This window comes from Megalopta genalis, chromosome 1 (assembly GCF_051020955.1).
Source record: "Megalopta genalis isolate 19385.01 chromosome 1, iyMegGena1_principal, whole genome shotgun sequence".
Taxonomy (NCBI): domain Eukaryota; kingdom Metazoa; phylum Arthropoda; class Insecta; order Hymenoptera; family Halictidae; genus Megalopta; species Megalopta genalis.
Genome location: NC_135013.1, coordinates 14,800,314 through 14,813,642, shown reverse-complemented (window position 1 = coordinate 14,813,642; position 13,329 = coordinate 14,800,314). Strand labels below are relative to the sequence as shown.

General features: G+C 45.6%; 1 protein-coding gene across 8 annotated transcripts in view; it reads right to left on the bottom strand.

The window, feature by feature from the left end:
• Ae2 (anion exchange protein Ae2) overlaps positions 1-13,329 on the bottom strand; it is a 105,858-nt gene that overhangs the window by 3,821 nt on the left and 88,708 nt on the right. For 5 of the 8 annotated variants that reach the window (XM_076521862.1, XM_076521865.1, XM_076521854.1 and 2 more), the window contains 4 exons: positions 9,437-10,124; positions 5,910-5,972; positions 2,464-3,058; positions 259-1,369 (listed from right to left, as the gene is read on the bottom strand). In XM_076521862.1, the coding sequence (XP_076377977.1) occupies positions 259-1,369; positions 2,464-3,058; positions 5,910-5,972; positions 9,437-10,124 (2,457 nt within the window). Of the gene's footprint in view, positions 1-258; positions 1,370-2,463; positions 3,059-5,909; positions 5,973-9,436; positions 10,125-12,709; positions 12,862-13,329 lie in introns of those variants that run through there. The other 3 variants (XM_076521882.1, XM_076521859.1, XM_076521871.1) reach the window with 3 other exon arrangements.

The following is a 13,329-nucleotide window of genomic DNA, read 5'->3' as shown; positions in this document are numbered from 1 at the left end:
AAGCGTCACCGGTTCTTCGATGAAAATAACTAAGCGGACGCGTCGAACGATCAAACAAATCGTTGACGTTTCGTCTTAAGAATACATTGGTGACGCGGAGCGGTCGTGCGGTCGCACGCTTCGCATTTTATAAATAAAATTCCGTTACGTGGCACGTGACTAAACGCTCTAAACCGTATCGTTTATCGACTATGCGTGCAAACGCCGAGCTTCTGTTTTTTATAACCGAGAGGTTCGGAGAGGAGACAATTCGCTTACTCGGAGATTTGAGTTTCCATGAAGACGAGAATATAAACCAGCAACGCGGGCACGATACACGCCATCGCCATCCACAGAGGAATCGGCTTGTGTATTCCGCCTAGCGAGACGATCCAACTTCTGCCGGGTATCGTCGGTGATAGGCCTTCGGGCACTAGAAGCTTCTCGGTCTTGACCTTGGCTAAGTAATCGATTAACGCGAACACAATGATGCTGATCGGCACACCGAAGTCGCCGAACGCTCTCCTGGCGCTTCGGCCGAGGTAATGGCTGTTACGGAAGATACGCAGATAATAGGCGCCTAGGAACGTGCCGAGACACAGGATCGTGCACATCAGAGCCGTGTTGGGTTGATTGATCAACAAACCGACAGCGTTCTGACCTGGTATCAAGATCCGAGGCTCTTCCATCGTTATCGTCTCGACGTTCCCGGTTTTCGGCGACACGACCTTCATCTCGGTGACGTTCACCTCCGTGGTCCAGTACAAGGTCTGATTCGTTTCCGGGACGAAGCTGTACTCGTCCAGCAGCGGATTCTTCACGAAATAGTTGTACAATTTGATGAACGTCTCGACGATGTACAAAAGGGAGATAAGACCGGTGAAGATCTCCTCGGTGAAGCGGGTGAACAGTCGGACCAGCACGGATCCCTCGACGCTGGCGATGGCCAGCGCGATGATCCCCATCCAAGCGCCGACGTAGACTCTCACCGTGAGAAACTCGAGCTCGTTCGCCATGCAGAAGTTGTAGAGACTTTCGTCGAAGAGCAACAGGGGTCCGGTTGTGCCGATGATCACCAGTGGCTGGGTCGAGATCAGAGCCATCACAACTCCGGTCCACGAGCCGGAGACCAGGGTTTCCGATATACCGATCACGTTGTGCGTCTTGTCGCTCATCAGGCCTCCGAACGTAATCGCAGTGCACAGAGCGGCGAAGTACATGAATATAGCAGCTGCCAAACAGGAGGAGTTCAACCCGTCCGTAAAATCGGACAGATAGAAGGGATAGCGTCGTTTGATGTCGTTGATCAGGCCGCCGAACGGCCGCTTGGTTCTGCGCAGGGGATCGTCGTCGCCGGGTGGTTTCTTCTCTTCCTCGCCAGCGAGAAGAGCTGAAATTGAAATCGAAGAAGTTCTTTCGAAATCCAATCCGTAACGCAACGTAATGAAACGATGATAGGTATACAGATATACAGTAATTTCTCCAGGAAATGCTAAATTTCGGATTGCTGTGAATTTCTCTATACTAGTCCTACGCCCATGTAATTTATTGCTACATCGATAGCAAGAGTCGACGGAGTCGGTCGAGCGTGTGATTTCGAAGACGTGAATTCCCGGAAGACAACACAAAATGGTTTGTTTAGGTGCGAGACAGGTAAGAAAAACCGCGTCGAATAGTGGAATGTGGCCTCCGAATTGCCTCCGAATCGTGGAAAAAAGTTAAGAATAAAAAAGTTAAGTTACCGTTTTTATTCTAGCATTACTATGTACAGTAATTTTTCTCTAATTTGCGCTCAGATTGTGTACAAAAATGGACAATTTAGGAAGAGGAGATACGATTATTCGAGCCTTATGGCTCGTTTACACAGGGTGTCCCAAAATTATGGTATTTCCGGGAAATGAAGGGTTCCTGAGGCGATTCGAAGCAACTTTTTCCTTTATAAAAATATTCCCCGAGACATCGTTAACGAATTATTAACGGAAAAACGCTGACCAATGAGAGGCGAGCTCGCTTGACGCTAGACGGCCGAGCTGATCAGCGGAACTGGGCCTCGCGCGCTCGTTGGGGCTTGGCTGCCGCGCGGCCGCCGAGCTCGCCTCTCATTGGCCAGTGTTTTTCGTTAATAACTCGTTAACGATGCCTCGGGGAAAATTTTTGTAAAGGAAAAAGTTGCTTCGAATGACCTCAGGAATCTCTAATTTCCCGCGTGTACAATAATTTTGGGACACCCTGCACATTGTCCATTTTTGTGCGCAATCTGAGCGCGAATTAGAAAGAAAGAAACTGTATTCACATTAATGTACACCGGCATGCTGACCGCTGCCATTTTTTGCCGACTGCCTCGAGCGTCTACAAGCTTCTAAAAAATAAGAACGAGACGCAAGGCCCGAAGAATCGCGGCTTGGTATTTTCAGATAGAGATCTGCTGATATCGATTCCGACCTTCGAACATTTCCGGGAGAAATTGTTGTACTGGCTACGTACCTTTCTTAACTGTAGCCTCGCTCTGTATCGGTTTACTCTTCTCCTCGAGGGCCTTGGCCTTGCGATTTCTGATGGCCTCGCTCTTGGCCTTGAGCTCGCTGAACGGTAGCAGAGCCTGTCTTTCCCAGTCTCCGGGCGGCAACACGATCGAATCGTCGAGGAACTCGTTTATGGCCGACAAGAGCTCGCGCCGTTCGTTCGCTTTGTACGCGATTTTGTGGAAGGACGTGTTGGCCATCAACGTGGCGATCGATCTACCGATCTCGTGGTAGTCGAGATCCCCGTTCCTCGGACCCAGCAACGTGAACATGAATCTCACCGGTATGTTGACCTCGGTGATCGAGGACATGACCACGCCCTTCGCAAGCCTGACGAACGCGATCGTCGGCTGGTCCAGAAAATCGACCGCGCCGACGTGCACGATCGTCGCTTCCGCGCCAGCCGGGATCCTCTTCAAGATGTACTCGTTCTGACCTCTCTTCAGGTCCTCGTTGCTGCTGGTATAAGTCAGCTCCTCCTTCATGTCCACCACGGTGTGATTGCCGTCCGTGATCACCTTCGACGAGACGATCTTTGGCTTCGAGTCGTGCAGATTCTATGGTCGAGAAACAATCGACAGAAATGCTTGATTGAAACAAAGGTCGTGTCTGCTGGCGCTCGCGATTTTTTGCTTCGTCGATGGTATGCGAACGGATGCGGTGGATAAAGATTCTCGAGTTGTGGTAGAGATAGAGAGATGGAGAGAAAGAAATTCGTCTTCGGTGGCTTCGAACGAACGGGAAAACGTTCGGAGTTACAAATTGTCACGTTCACCCGCAAAGCACGAGTCGCGATTCTCGCGATCCCGCTCCGATCCGACGTGTTTTCGTCGGTCTCGAACCAACGAAGACATCCTAGCCGACGTCGAACAGGTTTATCGAACAGTAAATTCTCCCTAATCGAATTCTCCCTCGGCTTGGAAACGAAAATGGATAATTTGGGAAGAGGAGGCGCGATTATTCGGCTCGTTGTCATAGTTTCTGACAATCGGTAACTAATAAAATTCAGCCGCAAGGCTCGAATAATCGTATCTTCTCTTCCCGAATTGTCCATTTTTGTGCGCGATCTGTGCGTCAATTAGGGAGAATTTACTGTAATTCGAAAACAGAACCATACGAGGACACGTGTAAGGCTTCGTGTCTCGGATCTTGGATCTCTGGTGTCCAATCACCGATCATCGAACCTCTGATATCTCGGGAATGAGAGTTGAAAGTGATCGTCTACCAACTATTGGGTTTGGGAATAAGTCGTAGCGTTTTTATATTTTCTTTTACTTTACAACGATTTTTTGCTGTTCGACAAAGTGTATAATATTCATTCGATAGAGCTCTTTCTGCTCTACAAAACTGTGCTAATCGTCTTTTTGAGTGATTTAATTTTTTATTACTTTTGAGGCTTAGAAGTGGAATATCCAGGAGGTAAAAAGCAACATTTTCGACACCTTCTCTTCTTCGCTTTTCATCGAGGCCAAAAAACTGCTAGAGCAGCCCGGGACATTTGCAACGGACACGGAGAATAGGCGAGTCTACAGCACGGAAATGGTTTGCGGAGTTCAAAAATGGCGATTTTGACGTCGACGACAGGCCCCGCAGCGGAAGACCTTCTGAATACGAATTTAACCCAGGCTCCCAATTTTTCGGCAAATCCCATTGAATGAAGATGATTGAGAATCGTTTTATGATCGCAGTTCATTTTTTCGGCCAATTCACGACTTGTTTGGTGACCGTCCTCCTCCAAAAGTGCTTTGAGACGCTCTTCGTCGAATTCGGAAGGTCTTCCGCTGCGGGACGTCGACGTCAAAATCGTCATTTTTGAACTTACCAACATAGCCATCATCCAAAGAACACAATCCAAGGCACTTCGCACAATTATTAACGCCCCTTGGTACGTTAGCAATGAAACAATTCATAATGATCTCGGTATTCCCTTCGTCATTGACACCATCCATGGAAGAAGTAGGAAGCACTTCACTAAATTAAGCGAACACACAAATCCACTAATTATGCCACTCATACAACAACAATACAGCAGAAGACTAAAAAGAAGATGGCCAATCGACCTTAAATGAGGTTCAGGAGGACTTTTCATTGGAAAAGCCCTCATCATGCTATTAACGGACTACACACCAAGTCCCCAGCGATCACATCGGCCCATAGAATTTGTATTCTGATTGCTGATTTCTAATAAAAAAAATAATAAAAAAAAAAAAAATTTTTGAACTTCGCAAACCATTTCCGTGCTGTAGACTCGCCTATGACACCTTCTCCGAATACGTTGCAAATGTCCCGGGCTGCTTCGGCAGCTTTGTGGCCTCGATGAAAAGCGAAGAAGAGAAGGTGTCGAAAATATTGCTTTTTACCTCCTGAATATTCCATTTCTAAGCTTCAAAAGCAATAAAAAATTAAATTACTCAAAAAGACGATTAGCACAGTTTTGTAGAGCGGAAACAGCCCTATCGAATGAATATTATACACTTTGTCAAACAGCAAAAGATCGTTGTAAAATAAAAGCAAATATAAAAACGCTACGAACTTATTCCCCAACCCAATAAAAAAAAAAAACAACTGAAGAATAAAATGGTACCGCTAATATCGCCGGTATCGCCGAAAAGATGAGGGCTCGACGAACAGGAATTGTGCAGCCGTAATGTAACGAGGAATCAACGAACGGTATGCGACATACGGTGGAAACATCATTCGTACATGGAACAACGTGAACCAGCGTAAAAAGTAAGCGCAGAATGGAAATAAAGAGAAAAGATTCGCAAGCCATATACAGGAGCGACATACATAGGTCCAGAAGTGACATGGACTTACAGGTGTGTTAGGTTCGACAAGCAAATCCTAAAAAGCAATTTTCTAAGTGCTACTCGATTACTGCGATGCCTTGTTCGTTGGACGTGCCTTCGACAGAAATTGCGAATTGCATCTCGCTCTGCAAAAGAGTCGTTGGATCGACTGCCCCCCTTCGATCGGATTTTCTCGAGCTGTATCACGCATTTAGCTGCACGGTGTGTTTCGACGTTCGACGAAACGCGCGATTCAAATTTTCATCGAAGCATTTTTGCGAACGTTACGAGTCTCGGGACGAGTCTCCATCATAGATCGATAGATCCCTAGGTCATCCGAAGGGAATCTCGGACGAATCTAGCTCGAATCTAGCTCGAATCTAGCTCGGATCCGCGCTCTCACGAGGCGAATCTGATTTGAAACAGGACAGCGAGGACAAGCGAACGAACAATTTCTGAAAGTACAAGGGAAATGATTGCCCCCGCCTGTAAGTTCATGCGACAACACGTTTAATGTGCGTTCGGTGTTGTGATTGTTGCTATGGGCGGGGAGGCTACGCTCTAGCGAGATAAGATTGAAAATACTGCGATCGAGATTCTCGGGAAACGAGAGATTTACATGTTTTGTTACATGGTTCTCAGAGGGTTCCCGCGCAGCGTCTTCTTCCTCCAGACCGACGGACTGCGAAAACAACATTAGGACACACCGTCAGTCAGGCATCTCCCGTGTCTCTTCTACGGATTTCTATCGATTATTTTCACGTGGTCGAGCGTGGTCGCAACATGATACGCCATGTACGCCTTATGCACCATGTATCTATCGAGGCGCGATGCAAACGTTAATCACTATGTTACACCGTGCTACTCAGACTCGGACTCGACGATGCACGCGCGGTGTATATTCGCGAACATTTGGAATCGATGCGATCATCGGATACCCGAACACGGGTACAGTAAATTCTCTCTGATCGACGCTCAGCTTGTACACGAAAATGGACGATTTCGAAAGAGGAAAATACGATTAACACGTTCGTCGCCCAGCGCAATTCGGTTGAGTTTCTCGCGGGGCCCAAATCCGACCGATGGAGCACCGAAATATAAACAGAGCGATAAATTTTTTAAATAAATAATTTTAAATAAATTTAACCTTGATATAACCTGAACGTTAAGAAGCGAAAAAAAATGTAGAAAAAGCTACGACCTATTGTTCGAATTGTCCAAAATCACCTCAAATGTGTTTAGAATGTTTCAACGCACACCATACGACACAGTACAATGTAATGTGTTATACTAAATATAAATTAGTAAAAAGTATAGTATAATATGTATATAGTATAATATTTTTAGTATTTTTAAGTTGGATATCCTATATTTATATTTCAGTGCTTATTCCATTTTATTCCTTTTAAAATCCAACTGAAAGTCCTATAAATTGAATAGGAAGAGCGTCGCCCATATTTGGGTGACGCGGTCCCCGCGGAAGCATACACGTCACCCAGATCGATAAACAGAGCGATACATTTTTTAAATAAATAATTTTAAATAAATTTAACCTTGACATAACCTGAACGTCAAGAAGCGAAAGAAAATGTAGAAAAAGCTACGACCTATTGTTCGAATTGTCCAAAATCACCTCAAATGTGTTTAGAATGTTTCAACGCGCACCATACGACGTAGTACAATGTAATGTGTTATACTAAATATAAATTAGTAAGAAGTATAGTATAATATGTATATAGTATAATATTTTTAGTATTTTTAAGTTGGATATCCTATATTTATATTTCAGTGCTTATTCCATTTTATTCCTTTTAAAATCCAACTGAAAGTCCTATAAATTGAATAAGAAGAGCGTCACCCATATTTGGGTGACGGGGTCCCCACAGAAGTATACCCAGATCTGGGTGACGACGCGGCGACGAACGTGTTAATTCGAGTCTCGCGGTTCATTTTTATAGTTGCCGATCGTCAACAATTATAAAAACAAGGTGCAAAGGCTCGAATAATCGTGTCTTCTCTTCCCAAAATGTCAATTTTTGTTTACAAACTGACGGAAAAATTGGGGAGAATTTACTGTGCAAGCTGAGCGTCGATAAGCCAGAATTTACTGTAGAAACATATCGTTAGCAGACAAACCAGTTGAATTAATTAAGACATTTCAAACGTTCGACAAAGGAGTTAGCTACTGATTGCCGAAAGAAAAGCTACACACATGCGCGTTAGACGTTGTCGTTACCGAACAGAGAAACATCCGATACTCTGATAGAAAAAGCAAGTGGTTGAAAACAGTTCTGATATCGGTTTCGGTTATCGAAACAGTTACGGAGAATCGAAAAAGTCTCACAATCGTCGTAAAGTACATACAGTAAAAGTTCTCCATGATTTTCCTTCGGCTTGCGAACAAAAATGGACGATTTGGGAAGATGATTCGAACCTTGGGACACCTTGTATGTGTAACTACGATTATTCGAACCTTGATACGATTATTCGAACCTTGCACCTTGTTTTTATAATTGTTAACCAATTGCGCTCGAGTGGTGACCCCGAGGCACCGCTAAAAAATGTTTATATCACATTCCAAAATAATTCTTACATCAAGAAAATTTAGATTTGAAAAACTGTTAAAAGCATAAACGAAGTATAAACACTGTTGTATAAGTCACGAGACTCAATTTTACACGCATAAAATGCGCTCTGTCGTATAAAACAGAGTCATCGTAGGTCAGAAAAATCATTTTAGATTCACAGTTAAAATGGCGTTCGAGTGTAACGGGTTAACAATCGACAACTATAAAAACGAGCCGCGAGGCTTGAATAATCGTATCTCCTCTTCCCAAATTGTCCATTTTTCTTTGCAAGCTAGAGGAAAATTGGGGAGTATTTACTGTATATCCGTTTCGGTTCTTCAGAACCAATGTTATACCGGTTTCTGTAACTGTTATTTTCCTGTTCCGTTTAATAGACAAAAAGGACCAGTGGTCATAATCGCAACTGTTTGGTAATTCAAAGAATTACAAATATGTGGTCATTTTGTTGTCCACAAAAATTGGACAATTTAGGAAGAGAAGATGCGATTATTCGATCCTTGCGGTTCATTTTAATAGTTACGAATTGTCAATAACTATAAAAACGAACTGCGAGACTCGAATAACCGTATCTCCTCTTCCCAAATTGTCCATTTTTGTGGACAATCTGATCGTCAGTTAGGGAGACTTGGTAGAATTCATACTTTTAACACTAGATCTATCGAATCCCAAGAAAGTAAGGAAACGCGTATTGCTTTGTAACGATGTGAAAAGACCATTTTATTATAATATAAGCTTGGATTAAGAAATCTATTGAATCATTTTGTACAAAAAAGTCTTTATAATTTCAGCAACTTTTAAACAATGATTGTGAAACCGGTCATATGGCCGGTTTTTGACCAGCGTTAATACATAAACATTTAATGTAAATACATAAAGGAAATGCAACGTATTTATTACGTAAAATAGAACTATAAGCGAAAAATAACAGTTACACATACAAGGTGTCCCAAAAATGTCTCGCAATCCGAAAGTAGGGTATTCCTGAGGTCATTTGAAGCAACTTTTTCCTTTGCGAAAATTTACTCCGACGCTTCGTTTACGAGTTATCAACGAAAAACACTGACTAATCAGAGGCGAGATCATTTGGCGCGAGACGGCCGAGTCAATGAGCGGAACTGGGCTCCGCGCACTCGTTGGCTGGGCCGCCGCGCGCCAGCCGAGCTCGCCTCTTATTGGTCAGTGTTTTTCGTTGATAACTCGTAAACGAAGCCTCGGAGAAAATTTTCGCAAAGGAAAAAGTTGCTTCGAATGACCTCAGGAACCTCCCATTTCCGGATTGCGAGACATTTTCGGGAAACCCTGTATAACCGACATAATATCCGTAGTTCTGGAGAGCCGAAACTGATAACAAGTTTATTACCGATATACTTTATGACAGTTATAAGATCTTTCCCGTTCTTCAGAACTGTTTCGGTCAGATCCGATATGCAACAGTTTGAAACGGTTATTTTTATTCTTGGTAATAACCAAATAGAGCAACGTGTCGTTGGTAAAGTAGAGGGACCGCGGTACCCGAGTGGCCGAAGGCGATCAACTGGGACCGAACAGGAGTAATTACCTGGAGGCTGTTGTAGCTGGAGGAGGTCCTCTTTCCACCGAACCGGAAGCCGCGGTCATGGTCGTGTACGTGTTTGTGCCTGAGGAGCAACGCTCTCTTGACCACGGCCTCGTCCTCGGGAAGGATCAGCTCCTCCATGACCATCTGCTCGACCACTCGGTGGGCCAGACCCGGGAGGTCCTTGCCTTCCAGGTCGAGCAGGACCACGCCCGTCTCGAGGCATCTGCGAAGGTTCAGCAGCGAGTGGAAGCTCAAGGAGGCGACGTGGGGCCTGCCCCATCGGTCCGCGCCCTCCTCGACGTCCTCCTCGTATTTGATCCACCTGGCCGTCTCTCGCCATTCTCTATCCTCCCCGACCCCGTGCAACTCGTCCAGCTGTACGAACACCTCGTGCGGAGAGTGATCGTACATCTTCTTGAAGGTGTCGAAGGGTATACCGCCTTCTTTCTTCCGGCCGATCTGCACCGTCGAGTAGGCCGCCTTGTGGCGCCTCATTCCCCGCGGATCGTCGCTCCTGTGCGACTCCAGGTCGTCGATGTCCAGCTCCTGCAGCGTGCTCGCCTCCTCCGGCTGCACGCTGACGCGCCGCCCGAACACGCTCGAGCCATCCGGGAGACCCGCTCCCGATCGCTTTCTCCATTGCGGATCCTCTTGCAGCGAATACTTCCGTGACTTGTAATGGTGCCTTCTGCAATCAGACGCGACCTTCGTTAGAAAACCACGCTAAAGTATCCCTAATCCGATTTTGTAAGATGGGAAGGTGCGGTAATTTCTCCCGGAAATGCCGTGTTTCGGGTTGCTGTGAATTTCTCTGTGCTAGTCATACACCTATGTAATTTATTGCTATGTCGGAAATGCCGTGTTTCGGGTTGCTGCGAATTTCTCTGTACTAGTTCTACGCCTATGTAATTTATTGCAGTGTCGGAAATGCCGTGTTTCGGGTTGCTGTGAATTTCTCTGTGCTAGTCATACGCTTATGTAATTTATTTCTATGTCGGAAATGCCGTATTTCGAGTTGCTGTGAATTTCTTTGTGCTAGTCCTACCCCTATGTAATTTATTTCTATGTCGGAAATGCCCTATTTCGAGTTGCTGTGAATTTCTCTGTGCTAGTCATACGCTTATGTAATTTATTGCTATGTCGGAAATGCCGTGTTTCGGATTGCTGTGAATTTCTTTGTACTAGTCTTACGCCTATGTAATTTATTGCTATGTCAGGAATGTCGTATTTCGGGTTGCTGTGAATTTCTTTGTACTAGTCCTACGCCTATGTAATTTATTGCTATGTCGGTTATGCCGGGAGTGCCATATTTCGGGTTGCTGTGAATTTCTCTGTGCTAGTCCTACGCCTATGTAATTTATTGCTATGTCGAGGTCGTCGGTTAAGATTATGTTTGTAAAATGATCTGTTTGGGAGTGAGTCAAGCAAGAACAAGCGCGTATCACATGGCCTGCGAATTGCCTTTGAATAGTGGCATGTGCCCTCTGAATTGCCCTTGAATCGTGGCAAAAAATTAGAATTAAAAGAATTAGTAATAAGAAAGTTAAGTTATCGTTTTTATCCTAGCCTTATTATTATGTATTCATGTTAATGTATTCATGTTAATAATACCCTCATGTTGGCCGTTGCCTTCTTCCGCCGACTGTCCCGAGTTTCTATAAAAACGTGTCTGAGCGCGACTTAGTATTCTCAGATCTGCGTGTTTCGATTCCGACTCCAAACATTTCTGGGAGAAATTACTGTGATCCTTGTCTATGAACCCGAATCGTTCGAAATAATCAAACTTTTATGATTTACGCTTACGATTAATACTTTGCACTCGAAGCCATTTCAACTGCGAATCTAAAATTAATTTTTCTGACTAATTGTATTTCTATTTTATATGACAAAGTGTTAACGTCAAGGGACTAACGCTCTACACGAACCATGCCTGTCAAAACGGCCGATTCCATATTTTCATTCTAAGAACATACTAATGCGAACATACGTTACATTGAAAATAGCAAGATGTCTAAATGAATTCAATCTCGTAACTTGTATACAGGGTGTCCCGAAAATGTCTCAGAATCCGGAAATCGGAGGTTTCCGAGATCATTTGAAGCAACTTTTTCCTTTGCGAAAATGTTCTCCGAGGCTTCGTTTACGAGTTATCAACGAAAAACGCTGACCAATAAGAGACGAGCTCGGCTGGCGCGCGGCGGACCAGCCAACGAGCGCGCGGAGCTCAGTTCCGCTCATTGGCTCGGCCGTCTCGCGCCAAATGATCTCGCCTCTGATTGGTCACTGTTTTTCGTTAATAACTCGGAAACGAAGCCGCGGATCGCATTTTCGCTAAGGAAAAAGTTGCTTCAAATCACCTCAGGAATCCCCTACTTTCGGATTGCGAAACATTTTTTGGGACAGCCTGTAGAGCAACGCGTGTCGGGCATCTCTGGTGTCCGGTAGGTTTAGCGTTAACTCTTTGCTCTCCGCAGAGCCGGTAGACGGTGTCTTGACTCGTTATGTCAGCCAGTCTTGACGAATTGGAGCGCAAAGGAATAATAAAAGCACTGGTGCGGTCCCGCGACGCTCGCGGATACACGTTGCACGATGTTCCTTTGCCAGCGACGAAGCGAAAAGCTATAAACAATAGCATACTCGTTGACACGAGGCACGCCGGACCGAGTGCCAGGACTGTTTTTGCGCATGACCCTGGCAGTCTGTCCGACCGTGGTCTTGCCATAGACGAAGATCAGGCTCTGATCCGTCGGACGGCCCGGGTCTTTGTCCAACCAAAGTCGAGACGGCGGACAGTCGAACCCGGACGAGCCACTTTTGCTCCTCGCTCGTTCGACGGTCAAACAAAAATTCAGTCATTTCACTCTCTCTGTTCATTCCGTAGAGTTTCTGAACGCGGGATGAACGTGTGTATCGTGCGAAGAGACGTTTTCCTCGATGTTGCATCGAGCTTGTATCTGTTCAATGTGCGCCGGGGTGTACGAGGAGAGGTGTGCAAGGTGTTTTGCGCTCTGTCGTGTGCTCGCGGCGTAAGCCGCGCGCTTGCGGAAGAAATTGTCGAACATTTTTTGGAACGCTTTTCTCGGTGGTCGACGAGGATTCGCGATTCGTCGAAGCATCGTCGGGCAACGCGTACGCGGAACGTTTCTTCCGAAAGGGCACGACTTACGCTGTTAAACGCGCTCGAACAAGTGGAAGCGGGCGTTGTCGGGCTGTGGAGGGTCCCAATTTCTGATCAGTCCCGAGCGTTGGTTTACCAGAAATGGAAAGAGATACTTTTTCAGCAGTCCGATGCGCCCGATGTCCATGTTGTAGCGGTCGGGCCGGCCATCGTAATGCGGGAACATTGTCGGAGATACGATAGTTTACGGAGAAAGGGTCGCATTCGTGCGCGCGAGTCGGAACCACCCGCGGGAGACCGAGCCGCGTCGAGACTAATTAGAAGAGCGCAAAGCCGGTGGCCTCGTCCATCAGACTGCCTGGTAGGCTCAGGCAGAGACAACGCGAATCTCTGGCCGAAGGCCATGACATTAGACAGCAATTGCGAACTGTTTCGCGTCCCTACCGCTAAACATCGTTGCAATTATCTAATACCCGTCCCGGCGCGGCCGTTCTCGAAATCGAACAGGCAACGTCGACTTTTTCCGTCGGTCTCGCTGATCGCGGCGAGCATGCGAGGACACCCGTTGCACTACGGGGAGCACCCACGGCGGACTTCCCCGCCTACGGGGAGTCCTATGCGTCAGCTTGGGGCGTCGTACAGAGAACGAGAGCAAAATCGCCGGGCGAATTAGTCATTGGTTAAATATATTAAAAATTAAATATATATTATATATCATATATATTATATTAAATTATATATATTATACTATATTATATATAATATGTTATATTAT